General features: G+C 40.9%; 1 protein-coding gene across 1 annotated transcript in view; it reads right to left on the bottom strand.

Moving 5' to 3' along the window:
* The window catches only part of ctnnd2a (catenin (cadherin-associated protein), delta 2a), a 176,971-nt gene extending 157,719 nt beyond the window's left edge, over positions 1–19,252 (bottom strand). The window contains exon 1 of the mRNA XM_030767425.1: positions 19,124–19,252. Within this exon, the coding sequence (XP_030623285.1) occupies positions 19,124–19,252 (129 nt within the window). The remainder of the gene's footprint in view (positions 1–19,123) is intronic.
* Between the last annotated feature and the right edge of the window lie 657 nt (positions 19,253–19,909).

Below are 19,909 nucleotides of genomic sequence, written 5' to 3'. Positions count from 1 at the left end.
TGGAGTCTCACGGTATGCAGGTAGGTTTTGTAACAAACCTCGATGGAGGGCATTATATTCCACGGACGCAGCGGTTATCCAATCATAATTTCATTTCAGTTTTTATAATGACACTGAGTTCTTGAGCCTTCAAATTATGGTGTGCTATACAAACAACAGGAGCATACAGTATTAGCTTTTGGAGAAATTTCAAAATTCATTAGGGTTAATGGTCTTCCAGATACTCTAGCATGGTGTTTAATGTACATCCACATAACATTGGTATTATACAGTCTGTTGTGACTTTAGTGGGACAAATAAATATAAAGCTAACATATGAGTATAATATAGACCAATTTTATACAGGGAAACTGTGTAAATTAGCATAAATTATTTCTTTTCTTGTCTGATTTCTGATAATGAACGTGGCAGAAGAATAATGATTAGCGCATTAGCAAATAAATCACCATAGTAACAGCAACAATAACAACAACAACAACAACAACGTCAGTAACAACAGACCCATTAGTGATGCCTGGCTGCTCACCTCAGAGCGGAGCAATGCACACTGGGAAAGTGAGATGATGAATATGATGCACTTGAAGATGAATAGGTTGCAGTGGGACTGCAGGAAAAAAAAGATTTCCTGATTAGAGAGTCACTGTCAACGGTGACACATCACTGTGCTCATCCTATTTGAATGTAGTCAGTAAAACAGACATTCAGCTATTCATAGTACTAAAACAGTGACAACTGTCTGGCAAAGAACGGTTTGGTAGTGTAAAAGTCCAAGACTGAATGCAATGCAGTCCTTTTAAAAAAAAACAAAAAAAAAGCACTGTGAGTTTAGCAGTGTGAAATGTCATGTCGGCATGGCATCCGTAAATGGCATAATACAAATCTCGCTTCTACTCCTCACATCTCTTTTCACAAGCAAGTCCACAAAACAGCAATCTGTTCTTCAATCTGAAAGCTGATATAAAAAAGCAAAGTCTGGATCACATATTGAAGTAGTAGCCCAATATATTGCATTATGTGAATCCTTTTTGAAGACGGTGCAGGTTCATACGTACTGATATTCCGTAGCAAGTCAAGACAAAACCTAATGTGCATCCATAAAGAGTGTGTGCTCTATTGACTGATTAATTTTTCAAAACTGCATTTAAAATTGCATGCCCTTTAATGCAGCGGGTTTTTTTTCTTTAAGCATATACTGAAAGATTCATTTGAAAATGATATGAGTATGTCTCCTCCATCCAAATTAGCTTATTTCCTTTGGGATTCTCTAGTATATTGGTTGCTTATTAACCATTTGTTACGGAGGAGGGCAATTAAGGGGGTGGGGAGGAGGCAGGGACGGGGGGGAGGGGGGTACTTCTTAGGGCTGAAATGCTGCCTATTACAGGCTGCTACAAATCAGTTTCAGATTCAGCTTGTGGGTGGAGAGTACCTACGACATACAATATAGAAACCACTGTAACAGACCTCTTTCAGTCTGTGGTGAATCTTCAAATGCCATACGGTCTGTTTCTCAAAACTACCAGACTAAACAATCTTACATGGTACTGCATTGCCTCTAAACAACATGCGCTTCGTTATATTTTAATGTTACGAAACAGAAGTCTAGTCGTGACATTATTCTAACAAACCTTAAGTCTATTTGCGACGGTGTGCCCCACTCTCCTTGTGTCTTTGAGCGGGATTAGCGTTGGAAGAAACCTCAGTCTCCTCGGTTGATGGAGTAGAGCAAAGCATTTTGATTATGTTTCTCTCAGGTTGAACAGAGCCAAACAGATCTCATAAGAGTCGGAGAACACCCTTGAAGTTGACGAAGAGGACTAAGATCACTAAGCATGATAGAAAGTCGTACTCCTGGTAAAGTCGATTTGTCACAAAGCTCATTTGTAGTAGATCATATCGGTTGGAGAAAAGATGAATCAAGCGCAGCATTTCAGTATGTTATGTGACAGGGAAAAGAAAACAGCTAAAGCGTTATGGAGTTTAAGAGAGAGAGCGATATTTCATAGAGGCAAGAGAACAAAACAAAGTTTCATTTCTCATATCTTCTAAATCAGCTGTAATTGGAGATGTAATCGGAAATAACTTTTCTCCATTTCATTGGTGGCAATGTTTTTTTTGAGACAAACCACATAATTTGTTTACTGAATCGTTAATCAATAGTGTAACACTTACATAACAAAGCTATTTTCATCTATTTTCAGGTCAAATTAATCCAGTAGCACAAATGGGTCCAGTAGACAGAGAAAGCGAACAAATAAATAATCACAAGCTATGACTTTACATGTGTTTGGTATAACTTGTCTTAACAATTACACCCTCTTGTGCATTCTGTTAGTAACGCATGAGACTTAAGACCTGAAGACATGTTCAGTTGAGCCCTTAGAGTTCTTGTAATATGTTGGACCATCCTCAGTCCTAGATAATTAACAAGCTTAATACTACTGTGGGTAGACTACTCTGTCAAAGATTTTAAAAAGAAGGAAAAAACAAAATTGGGCTCTGCTTTGTAGCGTTTTGTTAATTATATATCACCAGGGAGCATTATTGACTGTTAAATATAAATTAAATTCAAACCTACATGTAAAGAAAAGAGATATCACCACCAAGGCATATTTACTTAATTGGAAAGTGTCAGCCATGCCCGTATTTCTGGATGCGCATCAAAAACGTCCCTCAGTGGAGAGAACACTGGACAAAGATTGAATAAATATTGGAGTGACACAGATCTGTCATAAAACTTTGGATATAAAACTCGATACAAAATAATTAATTCGAAGGGGAATAATAAACATATTCCTAGCAGCTCTGGAGTTCTTCCTCTAAAGGGCTTGAACATTCTCTCTCTCTCTCTCTCTCTCTCTCTTTCTCCTTTTTTTTGAACCTCTGCTTTCATCTGAAAATACAAAGTCTAAAGTTAGTCACTGGGGAGCTTAGAATATTCAAACAGACATAACAGCTAGCTGAATTACCAGTCATGTTCCGTGAGAATGCAGTTCTGTGCATTCTCATTAAAGGTTAGGTGACATAAAGGCTATGTGTCCTCTGCTAACCATGGCCTTCATCATTTGACTAAATATGCAGATACATACAGAACACTCTTCACAACACAATGGCCCTGATTAAGCAACTTACTCTTTGTGTAGCTAATTTGCTTGGACTTGACATGTCGGGTTACTCTTCCAACCCTCCTTCAAATGGACCCATTGTGTTCTAAAGCTCTCAAGAAACTTTCTAAAAAGAAAGAAAGTTTCAACTGCGGTACAACACAACAGAAAACAGGCCTTGTACAGATTACAGACGTCTAAACTTTTGTGTCTCTTGGCGATATGGCATAGTTCAGATGAATGCCTTCATCCTGTATCTCTCAGCAGTCGACCCAAACCTGCAGGTTCATCTGGAAACAAACTCTTCCAGTTCAGATTTTCAATTAATCGACATTATTCGCAAATCCTGAGAAGAAAAGAGGCCGTGCAGGTGAGCTGGCATCAGTTCAAATCTCATTTTTATTCCAAGAGCTCTTCTTATCCGCTGATCATCGGAATGATTTCTCCACGTCGACTCTCACCAGATGCCCACGTCCTCTCAGGTTTACCGCCTCTCATTCCGTTTGGAAGGCGCATCCTGAGGAGTTTCAGCATTATCATGCAGGACACAACATATGCAGTGAGTCTTAGGATTAGCAATCAGAATTCCTCTGAGGCAGGGCCAGTTTCTCTTATTAGCAGGTAAGCTAGACCCCGCTTCTAATGCAGGTGCACGCCGGGACTCTGCTGCTGTGAAAACTGAACGAAAACATTGGGAATATGAGGGCTGATGACAGATGAGGCTATGGCTATACCCTGATCAGAGTGGCAAGATCTATCAACAAGAGCTCAACCCCCTCCTTTTTTTTTTTAAACTCTGGAACCCAGTAAAATACAAGGCACGTTTCAACTGGCACCTTACCTGGAAATCCCCATCTTGACACTTAGTAATGAAACTCGGTACCAAAAGGGCGGATGATGGTGATCAAACTGTGGTATCAAAAACCATCAATCAAGTGGTGTGAGGGCTAGACGTTTGTATCTAATTTCTCTACTGTCTGAGACAGGGTGTGGCTGAAGTCCTCAGGGTTCAGGCAGGAACACAGTTGTTTACAAGAGAAGAGTTTCAAGGTCTGGATGATTAAAACTGGAGTAAACGACTCTTGACACCTTATTACCCACAATGCCTATAGTGATGTAGTACCACCCGCCGACTGTACATATTGATTTCACACCTCATTACGTTTCCTGTTTAATGATGCTATTGTTCCTCCTCAAACAGCAGGACTCTTGAGTGACCAGGTGGAATGCAGGACGGAGCCAGAGGCACAGTCAAAAAAAAAAAAAAAAAAGACACTTTAATGTGTTCTATGATGTGCATGATGCATATCACAAATCAAAAGCTATCGTCTGGAGCACAGATTAGACAGCACTGCTTTACAGACATGTAGACAGGTTTTGGCTCCGTAATCAAAAATCTACAAGAGCTGCGAAAAAATGCAAATGCAAATAAAAATGACATCGAGGCAGGGGACCTATGAAGGCAGGGCAACCTGTAATCTTTTTGTTAGTTTGTTTGTTTGTAGTAACTCGTTGATGAAATGTTAATAATAATATCAAATATGACATTCCAGAGAAATGCTGTAATTTAGAAATGTTTTGTTGGGACAATACCACCCCCCCCCAACCCCGCCTTCCCCCTCCCCCCCTTTTTTTCCCCTCTCTAACGGGCATCCTGAGAGACAAGGAAATGCTGCTTGTCAAGTGAGGTGAAGTGAATGACTGATGAAGAGAATGAGATTCATCTCTCTCTCTCTCTCTCTCTCTCTCTCATGTTTCTCTGCGTGTGGGAAGTTACATCTCAGTCTCCAATCTGAGCTCTCTGTCAGAGGTTAGTCTTCCCCTGAGCACTGCAGATGTGCATGCAAACTGCCAACTGACAAGCTGCTGGTGGGCATCGCTGACAGAACAGAAAGAGCGGAGAAAGTCCTCCGACCGAAGCAAAAACGAAGCACAAAACACCACAAACTCTACGTAAGCCTCTTAAAAAAAAGTCCAGGAGTAGCCAGTGGGATTAAAAAAAAATAAAAATAAATAAAATAGACTTCTGGAGTTCACAAAACTCACAAAGGACATATCTGAAAATGCCTTTGCCAAAGCTGTTTTTTTCAGCATTGTCACTTTAAATCTCTGTTCAATTTCTGGCCTAATTTTCTCAAAATATAATTCAGTATGTACTGTCAAACTGTGCTGTGAGCACTCTCCTCGATGGGTGTCTAAAAGAGAATAGACAAAACACTTAAAAGAATTAATGAAGTGATTCCGTGCTAACAGTGAGCGCCAATGCCTTGAGTGTTCTGAGGGGTTTAGGCCAAACATTTATTGAGGGAGTGTGCAACACACTGACAAAGGTCTTCTTCCTGACCGCTCGCTGGGTCTGTTTACGTTATGTCAAGGGAGTTTTCTCTATGGACTCCCACAAGGATCCGTGGAATTAGAGCGATTTGTATTGTGCTGCAAGGCGCTGCTATAGCTTTTGGATATGCAACAGCCAAAACAGCAATGAAACAGTTTCACGACACTGAAACAGTAAATTGTGTGTGTGTGTGTGTGTGTGTGTGTCCAAAGTGGATTCCTCATCATACTGGTTAAACTGGCACTCTGGAAGAATTACGTTAACTCCTATTTGTTTCGTTTGTCTGCTGGTACAGAGTGAGGCACATAGCTAACCGTTGCTTAAATCAGACATCTCAACAGTGTTTGACTGCAGGGATTTCCTGTGATGCTGACGTGACTGGGTAGAGCTGACACCCATGGGTAGGTATTCCAATGTATAACGGCCCTTCCTGCTCTGTCTGCTGTTGCTTTGTGGAGTTTTGTTTTTGCAGGTGAACAGAAAGAGCCAGAGGTTATTTCAGCACTGATTGGACACATCTGGGTCTAGTGTATAGAGGACATAAAAGACTTGCTTTCTCCCAATAATCTTTGCTTCCTTTCTCAACCTTGGATTAAACTCTGTGAATTACCGCATTCTTTACCGTTTATGGTTATTTTTTTAAGTTCTCCGTTAAAACTGCATAGGTTAAATGTTTCGTTAAATGTTATTTTCCACGTGTGGACTCCCATTATTGCGACAGACTTTGAGGCAGTTTGTGACAGCGTGATCAGACCCTGAAAACAGCTGTGAAACTGGGCAGAACTAATGACCGTGGGCAGGTCATCGAGGATCAGACCCTGAAAACAGCCTTGAAACTGGACAGAGTTAATGACCAAGGCCAAGTCCTCTAGGAACAGACCCTTAAAACGGCTCTGACAAACGCTCGTTCTCAAAGCCCAACTGTTGCTCTCAGACAATGACAGAATATTGAATTAAGCTGCAACCGAACCATTCCAAGGCTTTGAAGGAGTTTACTTTTGATGAATTAGTAAAAAGTAAGCCATTAAAAAACATGACAAACCAGGATAAAGGGATTTACATATGAAAAATGCACATCTGCAGTTTTATCTGGCAGGTCACAACAGTGAACTTGCCAAGAATTGGGAAGTATTTCAAATTGAGAGTTTAGACACGACTGTTCAAGTAGCTTAGATATTGTCACGACCTCTATAATCAAACATACACCTCAATACTTTAACTGATAAGTATACTTTGATAAATACACTTTAATGAATTGGAAAACCGTAAATGATCATTCTGTCCTTCATTCTGAAAAGTAAGGGGAAAATGACTCAGGGCAGAATCATGGCTTTAGTCAGCAATGCAATTCTCTCTAATCTCACAGAGAGCTGCTTTCTCTGGGAGTTCCACACCGACTGAAAAGAGCAGTTAAGTCAAAACCTGGATCTCAATGACTGAGGAAAAAAAAAAAAATGTTACATTTTATGTGGTTGAACTGGTGCTTTTTTTTTCCTTATCTTTCCTTTCTTGTCTGATGACCTAGAGAATCTGGTTTCACTTCTATGCATTTTCAATCTCATCACGAACATGGCAGATTATCAATACGGCTGTCAAAATACAAACAAATATATGAGAACCTGAATTAATATGATGTGATCAAACGCTCTTACTGGAAAAGCCAAGGATACAGTTTCTTTTAAATGGAGTCATTTGTGCTTTAGTAAGCTTGCCACTGGGACCACACTGAATTGATTCATAGACTCAAGTGTGGAATTCTTATGTTTTCTGCCCTAAAAAAAGTTTTCGGCAGTATCCATAGGCGTGTTTTTTTAACGAGCCTGGTGTTTAAAAAACTATTCTTAGCGTACATGTTTATGTAAACATTACCTCATCATTATACAGTCAGTATACAGAAGGAAGAACATCAAGAGTATGCATACATTATGGGAGAATAAGTGAATGCATTTTTTATCCTAGTTTTTGACAAATGCTCTCTGTGCATAATACCATCCTCATCTCAATAACAGTCATCCGAGCGACTGTGAAAGCGACTGTGCGTAAGTGAAATCTTTGTGACAATGTAATTTCCTAGGAACTGATTTTGAATCATTTGAATAATATACATGGCATGGCCATATTCATTTAATATGCGCTTTTGTGCTACAATTAATGTATTAGTAGTAGTAGCAGTAGTAGTAGTAGTCATAGTAGTAGTAGTAGTGAAAATAGAACATGGTATTTTCAATTATTACCAGGTTAATTAGGTGTCCAAGTGTTGCACTGGTTTAATGCAGAACAGTTACACAACCAGAGCTAGCAGGAATGGACTTCACATTCTACTCATTATACCAATAAATAAATATATAATTTAAAAAAAAAAAATTAAAAGGGGTGACAAGAACTAATACGCTGATAATTTCATTCTCACCAGAAAAGTATCCCGGAGGGTAAGTTTCTTGCCCTCCTATCTTAGCATTTGGTGGCATTGCATTTCCCACACTGCGATATCTCCCTAAGCTCTGAGCTAAAATGTTTACTCAGGACGGGAACCTGACACTGACAAATGGCTTATGGCACCTCCCATTTGGCAAACAGATATGTAAGGCAGATCATGCGCCGCCGTCCATTTTAAAAGTAGGCAGAAGCCCTAATGCTACTTTTCAAAATGCATGAAGAACAGAGACACAGCAAACCCTTACAGACTCCATTATTCTCCCTCATCTTAGACAAGAACACAAAACACCTTCTAAAGTGTCTGCTGGCTTTTGTTGCTCTCTCCAAACCGCGGAGGAATTGACCAAAACGCCCCGTATCCACGCGCTCCTGTTCCCGTTTTCTAACGCTGATGAGATTTGACAAGCCCATTCTAAAATCTGTGTCTGGCCCAGTCAAACTCAGCATCGCAGACCAACCCTCATTGATTCAGCAGCCCCCTCTTGTCGCAATCACTGCATCCTGACCCCGTAGTTCTAACAAAGAGACTTGTAGGATTCTGAATAATGTCTGAGTTATCATTAAATAATAGCGTACGGCATGTAACCATTACAGTGGTGTGGTATGGATGAGTCAGTCCTGAAATGTGTGTGTGTGTGTGCGCTTGTGTGTGTGTGTTTGTTTGTCTGAGAGACAGAGAGAGAGAGAGAGAGAGAGAGAGAGACGGAGGGAAGGTCTATCTGTACATGTGTGTCTGCAAGCGTGAATTGAAACTATTACATGTATGTGTATGCATGTGTGCGTGTGTGTGTGTGTAAGTGTGAATACAGTAGAGGCTATTACAATGTGTGTGCTCGTGTGTGTGTGTGTGTGTGTGTGTGTGTGTGTGTGTGAGAGAGAGAGAGAGAGAGAGAGAGAGAGGACATGTGTGTGCGTGTGTGCGTGTGCATGTACATCTGTAAGTGTGAAATAGAGGCGGCACGTGGAGGTCTCATGAGGTGAGTGCAGAGTGGCCGTTTGAAATGGATTTGTAGAATGAATGTGCTTAAGATGCGCAGCCCAGATGTTCCTCATCTGTCACGAGCCGAAAACCCTTCCACTGCTCTCCCCACTCTCAGCATGGGGGAGGAATATGTTATTTCTCTTCTCACACAGTCGTGCTATTTTCTCTTCCACGACCAGAGGTATCAGTCCTCCACCGTAAACGGTCTAAATCATCCAACAGGTATCATTTTATAAGCCCAGCTTACCTCCATTAGTGCCATTAAAAGGAATATTTTAGTTAGAGAGTTTGTTGTCTTCTCTTTTAAGCCAAATGAAACTAATTAGTGTGGAAAAACAAAAACAAAACAAAACAAAACAAAACAAACAAACAAATAAAAAACGTAAAGTGTTCCCAGCACAGTCTGTCATTCCGCTTTGATAGTTTGTCAATGGCGTCCGTGGGGATTTCTAGCGAGCAGTGGCGGAAGCTTCTGGAAATGGCAGACGTGCGATCGATAAAGCTAACCTGTGGTTAAGACTACGGCGTTGCTATCTCACCTCCCTCAGGAAACCACGGAGGTGCATTTATTAGCAGCTTTGCTTTAACCGCAGTCTGACTCACGGGCGCATTCGTCAATCTCTGGGGTTACAGATTATGGAGGACCTCATTAGCATACGAAAAAAAAGGCTACAAATCTATTGGAGGGGTGATAAATAACAAAAAAGAATAGTACTGATAGACTGCCACCCTACCAAATATGGCAAAAGACACAATGATATTTGATAAGATCAGTAGCTACAGTGTTAGTGTATGTGTTGGGGAAGACTACAGATCCATATACATCTGTGAGTCTACACATGTGACAAGTGACTGTTCTATTACTGTGTAGATACTAGACTGTAAATGGGAGCAGGTCGATACAGTAGTTATTAGGGGGCCCTCTATAAACAGGCAAATAGATGAAACTGAATGAGAGGTGATAAGGCCATTTTTAAGAGGAAAATGGGACAATTTGTCCTCCTTCCAGTCGCTGCGAGGGCAGAACAGTTTATTGTAGGGCTATTCACGACTAAATTTGTCTTAATGTAGGTCATTCAAAATGGAGAGCGCGTGTGCCTCTGTCAGAACCTTACGCTGCACTGATATCAAAGGTGAAATGCTGTACAAAAAGATTGGAGTACAAGGCACTAAAGTCAACAACGGGCGCGTTTCGTTTTAATTAGCAGCCCTCCATTGTGCAACAGCCAAATCCATTCACAATGCATGTTTTATGAAGGCGCTGTTCATTCTCAGGACAGAGTAGTGTAGACCGGCGAAACTGTGATCTTAAATCACAGGAAACGTGGCAAACAGCTATAAAACCACAATGAAATCTCAGCAGGTGGAGCGTTCAGCCATCTCCCATCCTATACCGACTCATCAAGAGAGAGCTTAAATATTTACAGAGAAACGGATTTAGTTTGCAACAGTGCCGGAAGCTACAAAACCTCGTTCTTCCGACGCATGAATGAGCAGTCAATAAAGCCGAGAGTTTTTTGGAAGCTCGGTTGAAACATAGATGAGAGGTTTCTAACTTGGCCATCTAAAAATATGCAATAATTTATGACAAAAAAAAAGATGTCTCTCTGTCGGGCCCGTCGTTTTCTGAATTCGTTTAACTTTTGACCTTGGCGGATTAAAGAATTTCAGACAATTACTTTTGTAATAAGTTACTTTGCATTATTTAATTATGCACATTAGCTAATTTACTGCCAACAGGGCATAAAACGTCTGATTCTGATAAAAGTCCATTTACACAAGCTTGTGTTATTACAGAACAGAAGAAATGCCAAGATTTCCCATCTATCATAATGAAAGAGCTCTCATTTAGACGTGGGGCACGCTTTGATTTTCGTTTTTTCAGTTTGCACAGAGACCTTAAGAAGTTACTGGAAATGGATGGCTAAAATCTCTCTATTTACACGATCAGTATAGACAAAAAGGAGCGAGTAGAAATAAACATCTCGCATAACTGTCAGCCGCAGTTATGCATAGCATAGTCTCTCAGATGTGTTTAAATAACCAAAGTGAAAATGACTTCTTCAATTCACACTTGAAAATCTCATTACGCCGCACTGTCTCTGAAATAACGCCCATATATTCTCTTGAAAACCCTCATGACATGAATGGAATGACCCATTTGCTCCAATCAATAATTCAATATATCAATCGATCAGTCAATAAAAACAACAGATCTATCATGGAATATTCAAAATTTGTTCCAAATACCATATAAAAATCGTACACTGAAAACAAGTGTGTAAAGCATAGCAGAGCTTAAATATATGTTCCACTTTCTTTCTTTCTTTCTTTCTTTCTCTCTTTAATTCTTGGCCAGGGCACAATGCAAATGATACTTTCACACGAGCCATTAAGAGACAACAATTATTGTCAAAGACACCTACATCACCAATAAGCCAGTCTTCCGCGCTCGGATGTCGTCAGCGTTAGAGCATGGTGACAATAACGTTCGTGATAAAAGTCGAGAGGAACAGCAAAGCCTTGTCACCTGACCAATCCTATTTCATCTTAACGTCCTCACGCCGCGTCTCACCACTTCAAAGTGATGAACGCATATTGCCACAAGTCGACCCATACCAAACACGTGCAGAGACAAGTCAAATGCACTCACTCACCCTGTCACGTAAAAAAAGCAAACAAACAACAACAACACACAAACACACACACACACACAAACACACACACACAAACAACATGACAACACGCTACAGGGATCTGTGGAATAGCACACAGGATGCAGAGAATATAGAACACACTGTAGTTGGCTCCAGTGGAAGTCACACATGAATACGCAACAGGGAAACGGACACATACACATACACAGAAAACCCCCCGCGCCAAACGATTCAATGCCTTTGGGAGGACATTTAAGTGTGTGGCCCATATTGAATCTCCTATGCACACAAACAGACACACCGCAATGCATGCTGGCTGGTACAGATCGTTATTGTCATCAGCATAGATTAACCTCCCGAACGTGCGTGAAGCATGTGAATACATATAGGCTCCATACAGGCCCACACACACTCAAAGCCACACACGCACAAAAACATACATTGTTACATACACATACGGACACAAACACACACACACACACACACACACACACACACATCCTCCTCTGCTCCATCCCTCATTGTCCTTCTCTCTGCTTTCTTTACCCAGCACAATAGCCGCGGTGGCGTATCCTGAGGGGATTGGGCGGCACGGTACTAGCTGTGTTTTTCGCCCGCATTTCGAGCGCAGGGGGACCGCGCCTGCTGGGTTTCCGGGGCAAAATCATTAGACTCCAAAGGACAAAGTGATTACAGACACCTGGGTTGAGCATACTCTTCTGCTCCCAACATGCACTGTTGTATGTGTGTGTGTTTTTACCTTTTTTTGACCTCAGCTCCCGCTACAAAAAAAGGCAAAGGTCGGGTTTGTGAGAGGCAGAAGCGTTTGCCGGCTCAGCTTTTAACTCGCCTGAGATCCTGGAAGCCTTTTTACAAATATGGAACAACATGCTGTAACCGTATTTACAGACACAGCATAAGTGCAGTATTTTAAAACAAATTCAGTCCGAGATGAAGTACAACACAAAATGTTAACATTCATGTTCAAGAACGCACACATGTTCAAAATAAAAGTCTAAACATTAAGATTCCTTGTGTTCAAACGGAACGCACAGAATGTCCGATTCTAGTTCTCTCACTTGTAAAACTGGAACTGCCCAAATGTCACGGGGCCACTTAAAAAAAAAAAAGGTTTGCCACCTAGTGGCAGGTCTGCTCTTCGCAAAATTGCCTCCAAATTATTACCTGCGATGCCTCATGAGATCGTTACTCAAATAATACCTTCAAATCTGCAGTTTTTTCTATTAAAGCTGTCAACAGTTACGATAACAACAGTAATCACAGACTACCTGAAAAGCACATCTGTAGGCACAATGCTCTTGCTATGGCATCATCAAGTAATTCACACTAATTAGCAAGGTTCAGTGACATGGACAATAATGATAAATCTTCGGGGATTATGACAGATAAGGGGAAAAAATCACTATACACAGACAGACAGAGAGAGAGAGAGAGAGAGAGAGAGAGAGGGAGAATTCAGAATGTGTTGCCTCTGGGATGTCCTCAGTGTGGTATCACTACTGTAATTAAGAGAAATAAAGACACATGGATAAAAATGGATGCTCTTGTCATAAACAGCACTCTTTAGACAAGTTCGCTCTGAGAAAACAAACGACATGCTTTCGACCCATGCCCGCGCCGACGCGGTCAGATAAGACAAAAGTAAATAAAAAATAAATAAATAAACTGACATTAAATCACACTGTATCAGGCCACACTGCACCACAGACACTAACCCGAACCCTAAACCTAACCCTGAAAACACGCTATAATAAAAAACCACACACGTCAAAAACAAAACTTACAGGTGACAAAAATGGCGGCGGAGCCATTCGGATGTTTTGAAACCGCAACATGCCCATTCGTGTTGACAGAAACCCAGAGTTCAGAGGGCAGGACGTGAAACTGCTGACAGGAGGCCATGCTGAGACGGAGGCAAAGGTGCCACCGTTAATGCTAATGCTAATTGTGACAGTGAGGAGCCAGCAGGCGGGAGCTGGCCGCTGCAAGATCCTCATCACTCCGCTGACTTTACTGTCACACACTCTCTCTACGACCGGTCATTACACACAGCACCCCAGGGACTGCTTTCACACAAGTGACCTGAGAGTGTGTGTGTGTGTGTGTGTGTGTGTGTGTGTGTGTGAGAGAGAGAGAGAGAGAGAGAGAGAGAGAGAGAGAGAGAGAAATTGCCAGAGGAAGGTGGGGGCTGTATGATGTAGTCGGCTTGTAATACTGACTACTCACAAGCTCACAAATGTGTGTGCAGTGTGCAGTGTTAGCACATGCTAAATTAGAATTGCCTGTTGAAAGACACAGACACAGAATAAACGTTGAGCAGACTTTTATTTTATTTTAATACTTTTTTTTTTTTTTTTTAATTTTGTAGGACACAGTCATTGCACATTATAAAGTGCTGACTTAATCACAATATTAGTCAACAAAGGAACTAATTAAAAATCACAAAACTGAGATAACAAAGCAGAATAAGCTATAAATGCCTCACAAAAACGTACAGGTCAGCAGAAAACATATGTCAACCACCGAGAGCATTTTTACTTCATTTCAGATTAATTTCGTGACGTGATCTACGCTTCAGGCGGCGTGTATCGCGAGCTCCTGAGATTCTGAAAATGAAAAATAATCTTTCGCGGCATAACGCGGCATTTTCAGCTGTTACGAAAGCAATCTATGAATGCTAATAACCCAGCAGAAAATGAAAAGTCTCAGCCAGGGTCCAGCTCTGAGATGATCGTGCTATTACATCCTCCGTTGTCAATAGTGTGGACTGAGCGGTTTTTTGTGCCAATGATAGTTTTGAAAGTACCTTCCCAGTGGAGCTCTAGGTGTCCAGACAGGGAGGGTCTACAGTCCAGCCATCACAATCCTGAGACTGTCAGCTTTGATTAGTGTCTACACGCGGCCTGGGCCTATTTCACAGACAGGCTGACAGCGACGGGAAGGCAGGAAACACCCACCCGACACAGAAAAACGTGACTGGCAAGAAGAGCATCTCTCTCGGTAAATAATAGAACCAGAACCGTCTTAACCAACATCTTTTTCGAAGAATAGACATGCATAAAAAAGTTCCGCGAGACCAGAGGAGAACTGAGTCATCTAGTATGACGTGTCCATACTAGACCCTTTAATTACACTGAGATTTTAACGGCAGTTGTATAGGAACTCATTGGTTCTCTCTTTACAGTAAAGCTCATCACTTACTCACAGCCGGCAGCTACACAGACATGAGTCAGATGCTCCGTATCCTGATTTGTCACCTCTGTTCGTCTCATCATCTGAACCATATTGATTTCTACATATGTGCAATGTTACACATGATAGAGTCGTCTCTGAGCCTTGTTGTCATGTGAACGGCAGCCCAGTGATAATTAGATCTCACGCAGTGCGGTGCACAAAGAACATATACAGAACACTTTCAGTAATCCGATTTACATGTCATTCATCTGGTAAAAAAAAAAAAAAAAAAAAAGAACGACACAGACCACAGACACACAGGATCAGAGCTAATTTGAATCTTGGGTTCTAAATACATATCTTCTAGCCAACAATTTGCATTTGACAAGATAGAGCAAAATCACGCATAGAAATTGCTCTGATTCTGTAGTAGAAGATTCAGAGAGAGAGTGAGAGAGAGAGAGAGAGAGAGAGCAATGGCTTCATTTGTCATACAACATAACTGGAGAAAATCTTGTGTAGGACAAAGCAAAGCTGCCTCCAGAATAGATCACACACAAACACGCACACAACACTTCAAAGACAACACAAACTTGGGCAGTTATTTGCATACCATCAATATTTATGGTGCTTCAGCCTCCAACATCACTGACATATAAACTTGCTGACTGTATATATTACCTATGCTCGGTGTGTGTACTGCTCTCACAAATGTGCACAAATCCACAGATATTATGACCAGAGAATGCACGCAAATGAGTCACCAGTCTTTTGTTTTTTTTTTTTGTTTTTTTTTTATCTTAAGCCTGGTATCTGTGCTACGCATTCAAACAAGTACAGGCCAGTGTTTTTTTTGTTTTGGTTTTTTTTTTTTCCTTTTGCGTTTAACAGATGGAATCAGCTATTCAGAATCGAGGCATATTACGATTCTGATGGGAAGGATGATAGCGACGATTATAAAGATGACCGTGCTTACGATGATTGCTCTTGTGTATTATTCCGGAGCTTTCTGCCATTACTCACGCGAAGCGTGGCGTAAGCAGAGTTCTCAGGGATGACTAGGATAGAGAAAAACTCGCTGATCTGATCGCAAGGTGGGTGGGGGGCGGGGCGCCTAAGACTCCATCGACGTCCACACACCTGCCAAGCTCCGCGAACTCAATCTGCCATGGCCAGATCTCCATTTGGACTATCAAAGCGTCTTGGCTATGATCCGAGACTACTGTGCTTGAGCTTTCTAGGCCAACTATATCCCTGTTCTTTCATGTTCTGTCACGCTTTGTAGTTATGGACCGAAAAAGAAGAAAAGAAATTGACACAAAGGTAGAGATCAAGCCAAAACAGAAAGAATTATGCAAAACCAGAAGCTTATATGTATGTTACTTTTATAGTGGAAAACTATGTTATTTTTGAGTGAGTAGTGCTAATTTTAACACACAAACGCACGAAACGTGATCCTTGGATCTGCAGTGTAACGTGGCAAGCCTCCAGCGCGGAGAGGCGTGCTTCATTTAACCTTTGCGTTAAAAACTTAAACACTGTGTTGGTTATCTGACTCTTGTCAGAAGCAACAGGTGTATCCGTGACAGCTTAATGTGAAGAAGCTCACTTTCGGCCACAAACGTTTTTTCCACCGAATGCGAATTTTCTCATGAGACGCGTTGATACCCCCCCCCCCCCCGTTTTAACACGCTGTTTCTATGATTGAGCTCTAGCTACACGACAGCCAAACGCGTGGCCATTCAATCAAAGGGGATGGTATAGCGAATCTTGTAAAGAGTGTGCAAAAAGCTTGTATTACAAAAGAAATAGCCTTTCATCCCTTACAATAAAAGAGTACAGCAATAATGACTTCTCTTTCACCCTTTCAATAAGGTTACAGGAAAAATAACTTCGCCCATTTATGACGGCAGCGCTGGAGGACAATGTTTTGTGAGGCATGCCAAGAATTCCTGTTTGTTCAACACGAATAAAGATATGTGAAGAGATCGGGGATGTAATCCATTTTCAGGAGATGCTTGAAACCTGTGTGTTAATGGAAAAGTATGTTAGTGCTAATGTTTTTTGGGGTCCCCCCCCCCCCCTACTGTCCTACACAAGATTTTCTTCCCTTCTCTCTCTCTCTCTCTTATTCTTTTTCTTTTTTTGATTGGACTAATCTGCAGTACATGTAGGGTTGTCCTGTTTTCCCCCCTGGTGATGACTTGACAACCACTGTCAATCACTCAGTCACTCATGTTATTTCTTTCACATATTAACTATATGTCATTTGTACATGATAACACGGCATGGTAATACAAAAGCATGTGTTGAGCGTCACTATACAACCATCAAAATCAAATGAAGTACCAAAACTGAACGTGTGTGTGTGTGTGTGTGTGTGTGTGTGTGTGGGCGGGGGGGGCTTTGTTGTACATTTTCGTATCATTTGCATGAAGTTATGGGCTGTTCAAACTGATTTCATGGGGGGAAAAAAGCATTACTATGAAAGACATTGATTGAAATGAAATGTTATTGTATTTACTAAGGCTTAAATCAAGTTATCACCTTGAAAGCAACAGATAGATAGATAGATAGATAGATAGATAGATAGATAGATAGATAGATAGATAGATAGATAGATATGTTTATCATATCTATCATCTATCTATCATCGCACATACACACATACATACATACAAACATACAAACATAAAAAAACAAACAAACAAATACATAAATAAATAAAAGAGTTTTCAGGCACATGGACAAGGTGAACGTTCATTATTCCTTCTTAAATACATTTAGAGTATTTAAGAAGATAAATATATTTTGCAGACGAGCCCCTTAATGACCATACATCACAAATTATGGCCAGAACCAGCCTTTTACAGTGAAATGATGTCAGCAATCAGTGTAACTGTTAAACTATTTAATGTGACGGTGTAAAGAGGGATTCTTTAATTATTCTACTTTTGTCATGGACTTGGGGAATTACTTAACTAAACATTTTTCTTCATTTGGTGATCACAGACTGCTGAGACAGACAGCCGCATCATTCATCAGAATGTTACAAATGATCTTGGCATAACCTCAGCTGACTGGCTGTTTGCACATTCCAAAACCAACCTATACTCTTCCAAAAGAAGAAAAAAATCTTCCAACCACAAATAAAGAAACAGGCAAAAAAAAAAAAACTCCTATTACTGAAGACTGACTGTCTGTCCCTGTGTATTTCTTCCGCCGCTGATTTATCCTGCTACTTCAGTGTTAGCCTCTTCACTCGTATGAAACACTCGTATTAATCTTATCGAGAAGGACACGGGCCTTGCCGGTGCTCTGGGAGGTGCTGGATCAGCTTTCTGTTTTTAATGCTTTCCTTATTAAAGTTGCTGCCTCAGCCGTCAATATTTTAAAGCTCCCTAATACACTGATGAAAGGGCAGGGGTTTCGTGTTCTGTTTCCCGCTGAAAAAGTCATCGTATCATTGTGTCTGAATAAAAGAAAGGGCTAATTTCTGTGATGAATTGAACCGCCGGAAAAGTGAAAGTAATGGTACATTTTTAATGTCCAGACTTAAAGTCATCATTCAGTGGGAACAGAAAGTCTTTTCTATTACTGCATGATTGGCCAAACATAAAAGAAAAGAATTAAATCAAACAAAAAATCATTGAAAGTCATTAAAAGCTTCATAAGATTGATGGCTGTGGTGGTTATGATTTTACAAGAAGTTTGACGGCGAGCAAGCACTGTCATTCATCTCTCTCTCTCTCTCTCTCACCCTCTCTCTCACCCTCTCTCTCTTGCTCTCTCTCTCTGTCTCTCTCACTCCCTCTCTCTCTCTGTCTTTTCCTCTCTCTCTCCCTCGCTCTCTCTCTCTCTCTGTCTAATGTCTCATTAGCACTTGTATATTTTTAAGTTAACATTTTTCTCATCATCTTGGCTTTTTTTTAGCGTCTAGCACAAAATAAACAAAACCCGAATAATCGATAAACTGCAGTTGCATGCATTATCTTCCTTGAGGACATCTTAAGTTTACCTATTTATTTATTTATTTATTTCAAGAAATCCTTCAAGAAATCCTTGGCATATTTTCTTCTGGTATGTCTGTTTCCTCATATGCCCTAATTAAAATCTGGAGCTGCAAAAGTCTGTAAAAACATCAGAACCAATTATGGGCTAAGGGAATTGCCCTCTTCTGCTCCCATCATTTTCCATTTAATCTTCGTCCTCAGCCAGACTACAAGATGACGCAGACATTAAAATGACAAATGCACTCCCATGGACTCGCTGACCTAGGAAACCACTTCGTACTGTAAGACAATGCTCTAACAAAAGTCCACTCTTCCATCCTAAGGATTCAGTATTCAAACAGCCCGTATCGCTCAGAGAGTTCTCCGCAATGAACGGCGGGAGGCCCGAAGAAGAACCTTACCTGCTCTTTAACCGAGGCCAGGATGGCAGAGGTGGTCTCTGTTTCCGACCCGTCTCCGTTAGAGGCGTTCAGCACTGGACTCAACATGGTGGGTTTTTCTGCATCTGTGGGTTGGTCTGGGACGGGCATTTCTTCTGCAATAACAAAAGGGACCCCCATGTCTCAGCTTACCATTTCTCAGACCTTCAGCGCAATACTATAAAATGCACAGACTCACTGGGCTAACTTGTAAAAAATTAAACACAATGAAAACAAGATAAAACCATGTCTGTTTTCACAGTTTTGATACCACTTTAACCATATCTAAAAAAAAAAAACCCAGTTCATCCGGGCTTACATCCAGTCAGTGCTACTGGGCTGAGAACAACAACAACAGCAGCTAGTAAACAGCGGAGCACAGCAGGATTCATTGGTCAAATACACCCAAGAAAGCATCTGTATTGATCACAAACAAACTCCAAATAATAACAAGGACATAACCATGACTCACTAGATGCATACCACATAGATGAAGACAAATGGTCATCTAGAACATTCCTTGGGCATTCCGTAACACACGTTTATTAGATGAATGGGCCGTGCCTGCCAAGATGGTGTCTGTGGTAATAAAGATGGCTCGCCTCATCTCTGAGGACAGCAAGCTCCCATCAAGGCATGAGGAAAATCAAATTATACCAACTTAACGTCACAATTTCCTGACTGTTTATCTAGCTCCATTTTGCCTTCACACATTAGTATGCTTGCTTACATAAGTCATGTAACCAGACTGTCAAACTATCTGGAGAG

Source organism: Chanos chanos, chromosome 3 (genome assembly GCF_902362185.1).
Source record: "Chanos chanos chromosome 3, fChaCha1.1, whole genome shotgun sequence".
Taxonomy (NCBI): Eukaryota; Metazoa; Chordata; class Actinopteri; order Gonorynchiformes; family Chanidae; genus Chanos; species Chanos chanos.
The sequence above is the reverse complement of the archived record's forward strand: the minus strand, read 5'-3'. Positions and strand labels throughout refer to the sequence as shown.